This window comes from Camelina sativa, chromosome 19, assembly GCF_030686135.1.
Source record: "Camelina sativa cultivar CO46 ecotype springtype chromosome 19, ASM3068613v1".
In the NCBI taxonomy this organism is placed as follows: domain Eukaryota; kingdom Viridiplantae; phylum Streptophyta; class Magnoliopsida; order Brassicales; family Brassicaceae; genus Camelina; species Camelina sativa.
In genome coordinates this window covers 16393391-16410299 of record NC_141898.1, presented here as the reverse complement: position 1 = coordinate 16410299, position 16909 = coordinate 16393391, and the positions used below count along the sequence as shown (strand labels likewise).

Genomic DNA, 16909 nt, shown 5'->3' with positions numbered 1-16909 from the left:
ATATTTTAAAAAATAAATCAAAATTAAAATAAAAGGACAAAACAAACTAAAAAAACAAATTATGCAGATCTTTTATTAAAGAAATTATGTCAGTTTGGGTTTATAAAAGAGGACTAGGATTTAAATTTATAATTTTAAAAATTATATGTCTGTTTGGGTTTATAAAAAAATGGTTAGGATTTAGATTTTATAATTAAACAAAATTATATGTCGGTTTGGGTTTGCAAAAGAGTGGTTAGAATTTTGATTTTACAATTAAACGAAATTATATGTTGGTTTAAGTTTACAAAAGAGTGGTTAGGGTTTAAATTTTACAATTAAACAAAACTAAATGTTGGTTTGGGTTTATAAAAAGAGTGTTTAGGGTTTAGATTTTACAATTAAACAAAATTATATGTCTGTTAGAGTGGTTAAAGTTTAAATTTTACAATTAAACAAAATTATATATCGTTTTGGATTTATAAAAAATGTTTAGGGTTTAGATGGTAATTTAAAACTGTAATATAATATTAGAATTAACAAAAAGTGTAATGATTCTAGTAGATATTTTCTGGATTGTGGGGATACCAATGTAGTCATTTGCATATTTATTATCGGAGTAGAAGGTTTGGTGGATGATACAAACAAACAAAGTTAAGAGCCAAAAGATATTTGGAGGTTTAATCCACAAATAGAGAAACACCTAGAGAATTAAAGAGTAAGGTGAGTATTAAAAGCGACATTTCTTGGTTATTTATCATCAACGATATTAGGGTTATTATGCTAACTTACTTATTTCCAATATGCTGTTCAAGGATATCAATAACGATGATTGTATATCTGGTGCGAGGGGAGTGGAAAAAGGTTGAAAATGGAAATTTTGAACACGTTTCCACGCTCGAAGGTTTTTGCTTAGCTGTACGTCTGCGAAAGAGCGATGGATTTGCAAAGGTTGTTAGTTTGGTGAAAGAACATATGGATCTAAGGGCGGAGGACGAGATTGAGTTGACTACCAATGGCCGCAGTGAATGATGGGGCCTGACTGGAAACGAGCAGACCTAATCCAAATCCTGAATGATGAAGATATGACTCTTTTCATGGCGATATGAGCAGATTTGGAAGAAGTTTATATCCGCGTGAAGGTTATCAAAGCAGGCCAAGCGAGGACCAGTCCATCATACCGTAGTCTATTGGATGTGGGGCCATTGACGGCAACAAAGATATCATATAAGTACTGGAATAGCGCGGAAACAAGAGCAGTTTGGGATAATGCGTTAATTATTATGTTAACACGTAACATTGGAGATACTGCAACTAGAGGAGCCAACTCAACATGGCTGACTAATAATAGCCAGAACAGCGGAGTTGCACCCTATGGATTTGGGCCATCCATCGGCACACATTATCTAGGCATACGGATCAATACAGTCCAACCTAGGACAAGTGCTACCGAGCATGAGAAAGATTACATAGTCAGTGGTGATGTACAAGAGGTCAGAGCAATCGCTACAACGAAGAGCAAAAAATATCACGGATGATCCCTATGGTAATTCGGAATTTGAAGCCTCGCGCAAACACTACCAGTCCGAGATGTGGATGGAGTTGTGCGCAACACAAATTAGTGTGGACAGTTTGCAAGGGGGGACAGATCAACAGACAGTAGAGCGAAAGAAAACGACAAGGGCAATGCAATTTGAAGTCCCATTACAACCTACTCCAGATGAAGATGCAAGTTTACGTTTAAGTCTATCAGGCGTTGGTGGAGAAGGTGATAACCCGCCAGTTATCTTGAAAATCTCGTTTACAAGCTCCTCTAATGGTACACCAACCATACAACCATCAAGCAAGTTATTCTTGACTGAGGTGCTACAAGATGACACAGGTAATGACAATATTGCACTGGTTTGTCTGAAAATGTTATATGTTTTGCTTGTTACTGACCTAGGGATATATTGGTTGGTGACGAGAATATGGAAAACTATTACATTGGCGCAGATGGACCCCTCAGTATACCACCAATGTCACCTAGACGTATGAACATTGCTGAAAATACCCAGCAACTTGGCATCGGTAACCCCATGGAGTTAGGTGCACCGTCGACTGGTGAGTTTGGGGACTCCAACATGATTTTTGCTGCGATAAGAGATACTCTAGTACCAACGGTGTTGCGTGACAGTGATGCATTACCTTATTTTGATGAGCCGGGAGAAGAAGGTAAGAATTTTGTATCAATAACAAGTTGGTAATCATGTTATCTATACTGTTATAGAGTGAACATGATGTGTAACCAGAACTTTTTGTTTTGCTTTTCAATATCCAGATTTTCTAAACAGGGCGTTGAAGGATGCTGATTACGAAGGCGATAGAATTTTTGTCCGTAGAATATTCAAAAATAAGGAAGATTGCACAACCAAAATGGCAATCTATGCAATACGTGGGAAGTTCCATTTTATACACGCTATAGTATTCACGCTGATGGTGATGGCAGTTTGTGTTAGTTACATGTGTCCATGGCGTGTGTATGTACATAAAATGGAAGACATCGACGTTTCGAGATTAGAAGCATCACTCTACAACACACCTGTAGTGTTGATTCTAGAGGTGACTTCTACAAACAAGCGATCACGATTGTTATTCGAAATCTTATGAGGACACGGTACATAGGGGTTGGTAGAGGATCGAGGCCAAATGAACTTCGGAAAATACTTTGTCAAGAGTTTAGCCTAAATGTTTCATATTTGAAGGTGTGGAGGGCAAGGGAGATTGTGATGGATAATGCCATGGGTCAGCAATATGAAGCTTCGCCGTGGTTCAACCTTATTTCAAGTTGTTCTTAGAAACAAATCCAAACTCAAATGTAGCCATGGAAACTGTAGCAATGGAGTTGACCGATTTAAGTATCTGTTTTTGTCACTCCACGCATCAATCCAAGGATACGCCTACATCAGGAAGGTAACTGTCATAGATGGTACTCACCTACGAGGTGTTTCCCCTAACTTTTGCAATAGTGAACAGTGAAAATGACGACACTTGGACGTGGTTCTTAAGAAAGCTGATCGAGGTGGTGTCAGACAACGCAGACCTAGTATTTGTGTCAGACCAGCACTCTTCGATCTATGCAAGTATATACCATGTACTGGAAAACTTATTTATAAATACCAAATATTAGTCTTTTAGATTGTTATAACATATGTAAACGTCATTCGCAAGAGATGTAAGCTGAATAAAGGGAAGCTGATTTTTGGCGGTAAAACATGATTTAAAAGCCATGGTCCATCTATTATGAAGGTAAACGGCAAGCAGAAGATTTATTTTCCCAGTGTATATAGGCGTAATCTTACTGCAAAGGGGAGTGTATTCGCTTCAAGAAGAAGTTGGCTAGAAGAAGAAAGTTTTCAATGTACATAAACTAACTCGTACTGCCAATGTATAGTTATCAAGAAAAGGGAAGCCTCATCCAGATGTGGAGTAGAACAATGTATGGACCATGAAACTTAAATATATGAATGTTTAATTATGTAAACTGTTGATCGCGGCCAACAATTGCATGAACTATAAACGCCCAGCAGCTGTTTGTATATAAGGTTGTTACAATCTAACGGTGTTAAACAATAACAAACATGTTAAATTGAAGCTTATCGCTTGCCATGTCTACCAACATTAAGTTTTTAAAACTAGATTCTGCTAGACGTCTTTGAAATAAGTTAACATTGATAACAAATTCGTGAGCCCAAATGCATTAACACACCTACATTTAATCAAGATTTCTTGAAGTGTCACTATAACATGTTTGCTACAATCTAAGACATTTAGGTGGGAAGACCATTGGCACAAGTAAAGTGTCAAGTTGTATCATGTACATCATTAACATACTTAGAAATACTATTTACCTCATAACATGATTCTTACCATAAAGACCTTATCACATGTAAAACGTTAATTTGTAACACCCCCAAACCGTTTTATAGACAGGACGGTCGAGAATGCTACTTGATGATACACACAAACAGTCAAACGAGGTTATGAAAACGAATTTAACACCCTGAATATCCGTACCGCAGTACATGCCACTCAAATCTGGTTTTAGGTTTGCAAACTCTTGTCGTGTGTGAGAGTTAGGACGGTCCGAACAAGACCATAATCATTTAGGAACAATATTGAATATAAAACTTAACTTTATTACACAAAAATTATTCGAGAAAAAGTACAACAATAAACATCCTAACATAAGGTTTTCAGCCAGGAGCGAACCTCCAAAAGATATTACAAGACTTATTCAAACCAACATATTTTACAAAAAGACAGGATACCTACACTAGCTTTTCCTAGCGTCTCAACTACCACTAAGGTTTAACCCTCTACTGGTTACCTGCAAAACAAAAGTAGTGCCTAGTCCGGGTTCTCTAATGGTTAGATATCCCATCCCAACCCCCAATCACAAGCAAAAATTAATGCATAACAATGCAACAAGATAACATTAAAGTCACACGCAGCGGAAAAAATCAATAACTATCATGCTATAACTTCGTCTCCTAGGCCTTCCTGCGGTTATGATCTCTCGTAAGGCAATGCTTCCCCGATCCTTAGTAACAAAGACTAAAAGAATCACATCCCTTCCTCCTGGACTGTTAATAAGGGATCTACTTCCTTTATGGTGATAGTTTACCACCTCGTCAGGCAGTGCGTGGCGGTTGCGATCCACTATGAGCCGTCGGGACAATCAGAGAACCACAACTAACTAACTTAAATTACATTACGAGTAAAAGGACCCACTCGTAGCATCTTACTAACAAGCTACTATCACATAAATCAATCAAGCCAAAGCAAGATTGAACAAACAACATTTCAGCAAACAAATAACAACCAACAATCAATATCGTAATAAAATTTCATATCATTATAAGAGCTATGTGGACAGCATAACGGTTATACCAACAATCACTTGAACCAGATTTAGGGATCTAACCAAAAATAAAACAAACAAAATGCTAGATCTAAACGAACCTTTAGCGGTTCATAAGTTAAAACGTATAACAGGCTCAATAATATTATGCATGAATTCTAAGCATAAAACTATAAAATCAGGCAAAAATTATAACAAATAATCCTTATCCCTATCCTAATCGTGTGCTACTTCACACGATAAAAAACTCACAGAGCTTGGCTGAACGGTCTTGGCTGAGCATGGGTCGTTCCTCGCCCATTTCATTTTCTCACCCGCGGTGCATTTTTGTACCGCAAACTCTCCGTATAGCTGGGTATCGCAAAATTTTCTTACAACTTGCCTAAATCCAAATCCTAGTTCTCACATTCTCTAAAAAATTTTGTAGTCACTGGACACGTCCGAACACATGACCTGATGAACTGTCATTACCAATAGCTTTCCTGGACTGAAGTTTTCTGCCTAAAAACTTGACCCTATACGACCCGCAATTCTCTCCACCAATTTGGAGCATTATAGTACCCGCGAAAACAACCCATATCTTGTTTGATTTTGACACACATAGTTGTCTACCCAAAAGAAACAATCCTAAAGTCGCCGACCAACAGGGTTTGTTCGGAAAATCTAGAAGCCCACCCAGCGAGGATTCACTAATACTCTTAATTTGGGTCTCATCAAGCGCATCGATGATAGCCATAAGCGTTTTGAACTTGAAGTACACATTAACTCTCTAGCCAAGAGGTTCTTCCCCAGCTGGAGTCAATCGATCCGACGACTCAACTGGTTCCATCTGAATACCAAAAAAAAAACAAAAAACAGAAATTCAGAAGTATACCTTATTCGTGTATCTAACATAAAAAAAGGAGGGCTAAGCATTTAAATAAAAACCCGATGCCCCTTATAAATGGAGTCTGGCTTACCATAAACTCTCTTCCGATTAGGCTGGATAGTTAACGACACTTGGCTGCAACAAACACCTGTTTAAGCAGGGAAGAAGATATGAAAGATATTTTTTCTTTTTTAGGTTTAAAGACCTAACTCCAAATGATATATATCAACTGTAGACTGCAGTTGGCTTTCCCAAAACAAAGAAATCTTTAATGGGGAAAATGTCATTTAAATCATGAACTTTCAAATTTTGACCATTTAAATCATGAACTTTGTTGTAGGCCATTTAAAACATCAACTTTTGTTGATTAGTTTTTTAAACATGAAGTTTCGTTGACCAAACCAAAAAAGACATGACGTGAAATCCGATAGTTGACCTACTAACAGACGTTAATATGCTGTTAATCACTCCGTTACTAACAAAACGACGTCGTTTTGATGGAAGTTTTAGTTCGAAAAATGACATTTAAACCATGAACTTTTAAATAAATGCCATTTAAACCATGAACTTCTAAATGTATGTCATTTAAACCATGAACTTTCAAATTTCTGTTATATAAACCATGAACTTGCCCTGGCAGTTCGGTGAAAACTAGACAACTTGAAAATTTTGGTTATCGAAGTAAACCAAAAAAAGAAAGCCTAACCGTTTGGCGCAATTGATTTGGATAATCGGATTTTGGTTCAGTTCAGTAATCGGACCGATTAGTTTATTAGAAACCGTAGAAGTATATAAGCCTAATCGGTTAATCCATTTAACCCTAGTTTAGTTTTTTTATTCTTTCTTCGGCTCTGCCTCATGATGCGATTCTGAAAAAGAGAAATAAAAACATCAATTCATCCTTCTTTTTCTATCTTTGTCATGTATTTTGTGTTTTTTTGTATTTATATTGAGTCTTTTTCGTTTATTAGAACACTACACTAGAGTTTGAAGTATTGATCACATTTTTCATATATTATGGTTTAAATTACATAAATTTGAAAGTTCATGGTTTAAATGACATACATTTACAAGTTCATGGTTTAAATGGCCTATATTTAAAACTTCATGGTTTAAATTACATTTTTTCGAATTAAAATTTCTGTTAAAACGACGTCGTTTTGTCATTAACAGAGTGATTAACGGCATAGTAACGTCTGTTAGAAGGTCAACTATCGGACGTCACGTCATGTCTTTTTTGGCTTGGTCAACGAAACTTCATGTTTAAAAAAGCTAATCAACAAAAGTTGATGTTTTAAATGGCCTACAACAAAGTTCATGATTTAAATGACCAAAATTTGAAAGTTCATGGTTTAAATGACATTTTTCCGAATCTTTAATTAAAGATTTTTCTAGCTATGACAACACAATCTTCAAAAAAAATCTAATAACCAACAACTTTAAATCTTCTGACAACCCAAATCTATTACCCAAATTCTTTTTTTGTGCACATAAACGCGTAGTAAGGGTAAAAAGGCGAAGAATTTATGTACAGTGTTCGTTCAACAGTGTTTGGTTGTGTCAGTTAATTTTTAAGTCGTCTGAGGGTAGTCTTTGCATATAACTTATATTTTTTTACTATTTTTGTTTTAGAAAAAATCATATCAAACGGTTCAAGAGTCTCATAAACACACTGGTTCCACTCAACCACTAAGCTGAATCGAGGGAGAAGATGGTGAGGATCATTCCCATGGCGGCAAGACGATGATGATCTCATTAGGTAAAAATATATAATTACTAAAAAGCTATTGCAAATTTTTAAGAATAAAAAAGACGATGATGCAACCACAAAGTGATATATTCAAAACTATTAGTTAACATATTTCATCTGAATGCATATAATACGGCCTAAAATTTGGATGTAGCTCATATGTATGCATTTAAGGTCCATAAATTGCTAACAAAATTTTTATTTTTAATGGAAGGGTTTTTGATTGGAGAATCAAGTAATTAATTAGACATTTGACAAATACTAATTTGCCACATGTCAAGCTCGTGAAAGATATAGAAGGAAACCTTTTTTGTTATATAAGATGATCTTAATTATCGTATTTTAAAAGCCTATAAGACTATCAAAACTATTTCGGTGAATTCGGATCAGGGTCCTTGTTTGGATTGGTGGTGTAGTAACAGCGATGCACATACTTTATTGTTGGGTGCTAGATGTCTTCAGCAAAGTCCTACCTTGTTTCACACATAGTTGGAGGCTTTGCCTTGGGCCATGGAGTGTCTCCTTGCAAACAGAGTTATTTGTCAGAGCTTCAAGACGCACATTTCAGAACTAGTAGCGATGATTCAAGCTCTTTACGACTAGCCCGCCTTCTCTAACATCCTAAATGATTTCCACCTGCTACAGGCAGCCTTTCCTCTCTTCTCCTTTTCCAAGATCCCTCGCTCATCAAATAGAGGGCGGATTTTCTTGTTTGGTCGTCTAGATCTTTACTTTTTAGCAGTTTCCTTTGTAAAATTTTTTTCTCTTGTTTGGGCTACCAACCTTCGAGTTCTTTTCTAAATAATGTTTGGTTGAGAAAAAAACAAAATCTATATATATATAGGCCCTGATTGGTAACGGCTGTTACTTGTGGCTGTAGAGACTTTGACTTTAAAATTTTAGTTGTAGAGAATTTGGCTGTAAATGTTTTGACTGTAAAAACTTTTACTGTTAAAATCTGATTGTTTACCAATAACTTTTAAAGTTATAATTCATAAAAATTTAATAACAAAGATAAAGTTTATTAATGATAAATTAAATTTTTTAAAATGTATGTCAAATAAAATGTGTGATTTTGTTTGAAAATTCTTTTTTCTTTTGTTTTTGGTGATTGATTTTTAATTGTTTTGAATGTTTTTTATATTGAGTAGTTATATGATCAGTCAAAAATCCCATTAAACACTAATCAATGTATTGTTTTGAATGTTACACTCTTATTAATGATGAATTTCATAAATTATTTTACATCATTATTAATGATGATGATGATAAAATGAAAATTATTATTGAAAAAGATCTTAAAAGAAAAATTAAAAAATGAGAATATTTAATTTGTAAAACTAAAATATGTAATATATATATATATATACTTGGAGAGCTTTTAAATATAATGGGGAGATAAAAAGGAATGCTTTTAAAATTTGTTGATTTTACTGCGTCATTTTGAGGCTTAAAAAAATAATAAAGTCATAAAAGCCTGATTGGTAAATAAAATGCTTTTACAACTTTTAAATGCTTTCAAAGTCTTAAAAGCCTTCACCAATCAGGGCCATATATATATATATATATATATATCAAAACTAAATGATGCGTATTTAGAAACTTAAAACCTAATGGAAATTTTAGTTATTATTATACTACAACACTAGTTTGAAAAAACAACATAACAATTATTTCATAGACATAAGCTTTAGGAGAAAATTCAGTTAAACAACATATACTAATATATTAACCCATATATATATATATATTTAAAATTCTATGATATTAATGGAACCTTATATACATAGAGATTCAAAAAATCTTATCTTATTATCTTAAAAGCCGAAAATACCTCATTTATTTTTGATGGACGTTTAATTCATCATCTTTTTTTGTTGGAAGAAAAATACCTCATTTATATATATATGGTTTTAAAATATTTCATTTTTTGTTGTTAGCGGATTTGTACATGAAATTTAACAGTCGTTAACGACGGTTACATAAGCAATAAACATGTTAGATTTTAATTCCACATGTTTAATAAATATATACAATATCAATATACAAAGTTAGAATTATTATGGCGTGGTCCAGTGGTAGAAAGTGTGTTTAAATATCTCTTATAACACATTCCAAAACTTGTTTTTTTTGGTTAAGACATAGTCAATCTCTATTACGCGGGATAACGCAACTTAGTGGAGTCGAACTCTGGTGGAATCGGTCATAACTTAGTGGAGTCGAACTCCCCGTGAACCACTTCATTAAAGACACTTCCCATTCCAAAACTTTTTTTTCCCCTTTATTTTACAGTTTTTTAATAAATGGCATAAACGTAATTATTTCATCATCTTCACCTGTAATTCTAATCTCCCATCATCGTCGGCGGCCAGCTCCGCCGTTGTTAATCCGATCTTCATCATCCTAAGCTTCACTTTACATACAAATTTCTTAAAAAGCTCATCGAGTTTCTCTCCTTCGATTCGTCGACAATCACAACAAACTCATAAGAAAAAAAAATTGTTTTTTTCGACTTTTCACCTTTCGAGTTTTGTAGTGTTTATTACTTTATAAAATAATAATTTATAAATTTTTTATCTGTATGTTGTTTATTTACATATTCACTTAGATAGTATAGTGAAATTCAGGATTGTAGTGTTTATTACTTTATAAAATAATAATTTATAGAGTTTTTTATCTGTATGTTGTTTATTTACATATTCACTTAGATAGTCATAGTATAGTGAAATTCAGTATTGTCATATGGTGGTCTTAGCTCTAGGCTTTAAATATTTGTCCCCTTTTTCTTTGGTTCACTTTAAATAAATATATAAATTATAAAAAAAAGTTTGGTCAGCTTCTTTCTTTTTCAAACTTATAATGTGTTAAATATTAGTGAATGCTAGTTTTCTATTTGTAGAAATACAAGTAATCTGTTTTCTCCTATTCTTTTATTTTAAAGTGAGAAAAGCAAACTAAAAAAAAAACAAATTATGGAAAGCAAAAGAAAAGGCATAAAAACAGTTCAAAACACACACACGCATTGTCAAAACTCCTCAGTGTAAGGGCTGCCACAAACTATGAAAACACATACAAGCCACTTGTCTAAGTGTATATATACCAGTTCTTTGTCCTAACATCAAATCACAAAACTAAAGAAAAATCCCAGTTCTTATAGCTTTTACTCTTCTTGTTCTTTAAGACACTTGACAAGAGAATAAGGAGAGTTTTACTTTTCTATCTAAAGAAGTCGAGCTTCGTGAAAACTGTTGTTTCTCATCATTGTGATTCATCATGGCTGCTGATATCTCATGGGAAGAAATAAAGAAGGAGAACGTTGATCTTGTTAGTGTTTGTTGTTATATTTGTTAATATACCATTTATCTTATTACTGTTTCAACATTAAAACACAATTAAATTGTTATTAGAAAGTATTAAACCATGAATGTACGTACGCATTACAGGAGAAAATTCCGGTGGACGAAGTGTTCCAACAGCTAAAATGTTCACGGGAAGGTTTGTCATCAGAGGAAGGAAGAAACAGACTCCAAATATTTGGGGCAAACAAACTAGAAGAGAAGGAAGAAAACAAATTTCTTAAGTTTTTGGGGTTTATGTGGAACCCTCTTTCATGGGTGATGGAAGCGGCGGCAATCATGGCAATTGTGCTGGCAAACGGTGGTGGAAGGCCACCGGATTGGCAAGACTTTGTTGGTATCACGTGTTTGCTCATCATAAACTCGACCATCAGTTTTATTGAGGAGAACAATGCCGGTAATGCAGCAGCGGCTCTCATGGCCAATCTTGCACCTAAAACAAAGGTATTAAGAGATGGGAGATGGGGAGAGCAAGAGGCTGCGATTCTAGTTCCAGGTGACTTAATCAGCATCAAGTTGGGTGATATTGTTCCAGCGGATGCTCGTCTTCTTGAAGGTGATCCTCTTAAGATCGACCAATCTGCTCTTACCGGTGAATCTCTCCCAGCCACTAAACACCCGGGGGATGAGGTCTTCTCTGGCTCCACTTGCAAACAAGGAGAGATCGAGGCTGTTGTCATTGCCACTGGAGTGCATACCTTCTTTGGGAAGGCAGCTCACCTTGTTGACAGTACTAACAATGTTGGACACTTTCAAAAGGTATATATGGCCGCCTCTAACTTATATTTCTTGCGATGCAAGCGATCATTTCGAGTATTTCTAATATGGCCTCTAAATGCTTCAGGTCCTAACCGCCATCGGTAATTTCTGTATCTGTTCAATCGGAATAGGAATGTTGATTGAGGTAATTATAATGTATCCGATCCAGCATCGCAAGTATAGAGATGGAATCGACAATCTTCTTGTGCTTCTCATCGGAGGAATCCCAATTGCGATGCCCACTGTGTTGTCCGTGACAATGGCTATTGGATCACATAGGTTGTCTCAACAAGGTGCCATCACCAAAAGAATGACCGCCATCGAAGAAATGGCTGGTATGGATGTTCTTTGCAGCGACAAAACCGGGACTCTAACTCTTAACAAACTTACCGTTGACAAGAATTTAATTGAGGTTTGAGGACGAATCTTTTCATCATTATTATTATTATTTTTTGGAATATTAAAATCATGTGGTTTCTTGTGTTTCATCAGGTATTCCCCAAAGACGTAGACAAGGACACTGTGATACTACTTTCAGCTAGGGCTTCCAGAATAGAGAATCAAGATGCCATCGATACTTCCATTGTTAACATGTTGGGTGATCCAAAAGAGGCAAGAGCTGGAATAACTGAAGTGCATTTCTTGCCCTTCAATCCGGTAGAAAAGCGAACCGCTATCACATACATTGATAGCAATGGAGAGTGGCATAGATGCAGCAAAGGTGCTCCCGAGCAGATAATTGAACTCTGTGATCTCAAAGGAGAGACAAAGAGACGAGCACATGAGATCATTGACAAGTTTGCTGAGCGTGGCCTCCGTTCACTCGGGGTAGCACGGCAGACGGTTCCCGACAAGGACAAAGAGAGTGCAGGAACACCGTGGGAGTTTGTTGGTCTTTTGCCACTCTTTGACCCTCCAAGACATGACAGTGCAGAGACCATTAGACGAGCTCTTGATCTTGGTGTGAATGTTAAAATGATTACTGGAGACCAATTGGCTATTGGTAAAGAGACTGGTCGTAGGCTTGGAATGGGAACAAACATGTATCCTTCCTCTTCCTTACTTGAAAACAAAGATGACACCACGGGCGGAGTTCCTGTCGATGAGCTCATTGAGAAGGCTGATGGATTCGCTGGAGTCTTTCCTGGTATAGTAATCATCCTCAAATTTCACTTTTCCTTTGATCTCACTAATCAAATTCTAAACTTTTCTGATCTTGCGTAGAGCACAAGTATGAGATTGTAAGGAAACTCCAAGAAAGGAAACATATTGTTGGTATGACCGGGGATGGTGTCAACGATGCTCCAGCACTGAAAAAGGCAGATATCGGTATAGCAGTGGATGATGCAACTGATGCCGCAAGAAGCGCCTCAGATATAGTCCTGACAGAGCCAGGTCTTAGTGTCATAGTCAGTGCTGTGCTCACTAGTCGAGCTATCTTTCAAAGAATGAAAAACTACACAATCTATGCAGTCTCCATTACCATCCGTATAGTCCTAGGCTTCATGCTTGTGGCTCTTATTTGGGAGTTTGACTTTTCTCCTTTCATGGTCCTCATTATTGCAATCCTAAATGACGGTACCATCATGACCATTTCCAAGGATAGAGTCAAGCCTTCCCCAATTCCTGACTCATGGAAACTTAAGGAGATCTTTGCTACTGGAGTTGTTCTTGGGACGTACATGGCTCTCGTTACCGTTGTCTTCTTCTGGCTAGCTCATGACACCACCTTCTTCCCGGTACTCGATACAACACTACTACAATTTACTTAATTATTATAATCTATATAAATTCATCTTGGTGTTGGTGTGTGTAGGATAAATTTGGAGTAAGGTCATTACAAGGCAAAAACGAGGAGTTAATAGCAGTTTTGTATTTGCAAGTCAGTATAATTAGTCAGGCTCTCATCTTTGTCACTCGATCAAGGAGCTGGTCCTTTGTGGAACGCCCTGGACTTCTTCTTCTTATTGCTTTCTTTGTTGCCCAACTGGTATGTCATTTGTATTCACACATACACATTTCTGATTATCTCTCTCGACTAATTTTTTTCCTTTTCTTCTCACTATAACAGATTGCAACCTTAATAGCTACTTATGCACATTGGGAATTCGCGAGAATCAAAGGCTGCGGATGGGGATGGTGTGGAGTCATTTGGATTTACAGTATCGTCACATACATTCCTCTTGATATCCTCAAGTTTATCACCCGCTATACCCTTAGTGGCAAAGCTTGGAACAACATGATTGAAAATAGGGTATGTGTGAGTTAAATCTTGGTTCTTGAATGGTATTAATATATATATTGACATTGTATTTAATTTTGCACCTTGTAATCGAAGACCGCATTCACAACCAAGAAAGACTATGGTAGGGGAGAGAGAGAGGCCCAATGGGCTCTAGCTCAACGTACGCTTCACGGGCTTAAACCACCAGAGTCAATGTTCGAAGACACGGCAACCTACACCGAGCTCTCTGAGATCGCTGAACAGGCCAAGAAACGTGCAGAAGTTGCTAGGTACGTCAAAATGATCACTCGAATGATCCACACGTAAACATATTTTACAAAATTGGTGAAAAATGTGTTTTGTTGTGGTGCATGCAGGCTACGAGAAGTGCACACTCTGAAAGGCCACGTTGAGTCGGTAGTGAAGCTCAAGGGTCTTGACATCGACAATCTTAACCAACACTACACCGTCTAAGCCAAACTACAATGACATTCAATTATTCGACTCGGGACACATGATGACGATCTAAGCAATAAAGTTGGAGAAAATGAAATCTTAAAGATAAAAAAGAAGAAAAAAAAGAAAATTCCGATCTGGATTCTCCTTCGGTTTTTCAATTTCGTTTTTTCTTGGTAAAAACATGATATAATCAGTGGAACGCTTCATAACTTGCGAAAAGAAAGCAAAAAAGAATAAGACGAAGATGGTAGGCTGGATGAATGAGATGGAATAAAGGAAAGAGAAGAGACATCGTCATGTGATGATACACTCGTATTCATTACTTATTAGTAAAACCATATTTGTTTCTATTTGTTTTTGTTATAAGCTTTTTTATTTATGTTCCTTTTTCTTAATATAAGACACTTGAATGGCAAGCACATCCATAGCAAGCTCAGCCAATATAGGAAACTTCACACTATTACGCCTCCACCATGATAGCACATCATAATCCATTCCCAAAACATTTTTCATATGTGGCTCACGTTTCTCCATCAAGTATATGTCTACCTCGCTAGTAGCTTTCTCATTCGCAGTTTTAGTTTCCATCTCTGAATATAGAAACTCTCTGTCATACCCATCATCATCCGACAAATCAAAAAGCACATCACTTGCTTGTTCAGAATCCCCCGTATCACTCTTGGATCCACCTTGAGAAGAGGTGCTTTGCTTAGAGACATACTCTTCATACAAATTCTTCATGACAATCTTAATTGAGGATCTTAGATGCTTACTCTGCTCGCTGTCTTTACAGTAGAGCTTGTCGAAGCAAACAAATGCAAATTGAATCTTATTCCTTAGATCAAAGACAATTGCAATGATCACTAATGAATTCATGTTGAGAAGTCCATCACAATACTTTTTAACTTAGACCTCATGGCCATTGCTTGTCTTTGTTGGAGCGGATCATTATGGTAGCTTAATGAAAGGAGATGTTGCTCTATGATGACTATCTCATTGTAGCAAAGTAAATAGGTCATTGTCTTAGATGCTGAAAATACCAAAGTGACATTGAAAAAAATTTCAGAAACTTCACCAACCTGTGAATTTCATCCTAGCTAATATAAGTTGGAGGCCCAATCCTTTTCTCTCTCTCCTCTTCTATCTCCATGAAGTCATCATTGTACAATTTATCTTCTGCCAACAACTTATCAAATACATCTCTAAACTTCAAAGCAGATGTCAGCATAAGGTATGTCGAATTCCACCTTGTAATACAATCCAATGTAACACTCCCTCTGGTTACCTTGCCAAACATAAATCGCATTTCAGCCTTGGGGTCGATCATATAACATACTTTACTGCATTACTAATGGCAAGTACACTCTCACTGACTGAAGCTAGACCATCTGTCACAATCAAGTTAAGAATATGGGCACAGTAACGCATGTGTATATATGCACCATCTCGAACTAATGTCTAAGGTCCCTTCAGTCTCAAAGCATCTGTCATCAACCTTACTGCTTTATCATTAACCTTGGCATTGTAAACTGTCACTATAAAAACACTCCCAATTCCTCAATCTTGTATACAATGAATAAGCTGTGCAGCAATGGTTTCTCCCTTATGGTCTGTGACATGTTTGAAGCTTGTAATCCTCTTCTGCAACACCCGATTTGTATCAATCCAATGAGCTGTCACCACCATATAACTCCATGAAGTAGTAGGAGCTTTCCATATATCTGTGGTGAGAGATACTCTCTTCTTATCACAAGCAAACATCTTCTTCAGTACATCTTTTTCTTGTAGGTACATTGAGAAAATGTCGGTGGTTGCTTTCTTCCTACAATGAACTGTGTACAATGGCAGTACATTGAAACAAAATCTCCTAAACCCCGATGATTCCACAAACAAAAATGATGGGGACATCAAGTCACTATCAGCCAAAGATCAGGGAGGGGACACCAATAAGCGACCAAAATACCTGGAGAGAACCAGCACGAGCGTACCAAAGACATACATGCCTTTCTTGAAGCATATAACCCCAGCCAAAAGGAGTTAAGCTACAAAACGACTTGTTCTACATTCTTGACCCATCAGAGGAACTCGTCGAGTTGGAATCAAGCCAAAATAAATTTCGGTTTAGAAGTTATTCAATTTCTAAACCAATGGTTTCTAGACTTGCCTTATTTGGAGTCTCACGAGTTTGGTAAAGATCAAACGTATCTGTGGCGGCCAAGAGACTATGATATACTTCTAGAAGCTCCCTAAAACACCCTAAGGTGCACCAACACACAAGAGATCAGGCGGATCCTCTCACACCTTCACTTTCTATATCCGGAACCAAGTTTGCCTTATTTGCCTTCTTTGGAGCCTAAGGAGATCAACCAGCAACAGTTCTTTCCCAATCTGTTTGAGTGCGTTTCAGAGACCCTCCAAGTGAACAAGAGACTTCCCAGGATGCATCATTTCCTTCCCAAGCTATCAAGATACAAACAACGGCTATTTCCTCATTTGGACGTTTTTGTCATTAAATCTCCAAGGCTACTTTGTTAATTAATTTTGCAATTCTTTACTTGTTTTAGCTTTTTAGGACCGTTATCTATGAGCCTATAAAAAATCAGTTTCGTTC

At 36.5% G+C, this 16909-nt stretch overlaps 2 protein-coding genes and 1 pseudogene across 3 annotated transcripts; all 3 read left to right on the top strand.

The window, feature by feature from the left end:
- The first annotated feature begins 571 nt into the window (after window positions 1-571).
- LOC104766605 (uncharacterized) lies at window positions 572-5156 on the top strand. The gene is made up of 3 exons (XM_019241286.2): window positions 572-702; window positions 795-2193; window positions 2300-5156. The coding sequence occupies exons 2-3, from the start codon at window positions 1950-1952 to the stop codon at window positions 2626-2628; spliced, it is 573 nt and encodes a 190-aa protein (XP_019096831.1). The 5' UTR covers window positions 572-702; window positions 795-1949; the 3' UTR covers window positions 2629-5156.
- On the top strand, window positions 745-5156 carry LOC147920668 (uncharacterized; annotated as a pseudogene). The gene has a single exon (XR_015590878.1). The product of XR_015590878.1 is annotated as an uncharacterized LOC147920668 (transcript).
- A 5368-nt stretch (window positions 5157-10524) lies between these two features.
- On the top strand, window positions 10525-14717 carry LOC104766604 (ATPase 6, plasma membrane-type). The gene is made up of 9 exons (XM_010490513.3): window positions 10525-10824; window positions 10944-11615; window positions 11701-12027; window positions 12108-12762; window positions 12840-13354; window positions 13432-13605; window positions 13687-13869; window positions 13954-14129; window positions 14217-14717. Exons 1-9 carry the CDS (start codon window positions 10774-10776, stop codon window positions 14311-14313), a joined length of 2850 nt encoding a protein of 949 aa, XP_010488815.1. The 5' UTR covers window positions 10525-10773; the 3' UTR covers window positions 14314-14717.
- The last annotated feature ends 2192 nt before the right edge of the window (window positions 14718-16909 follow it).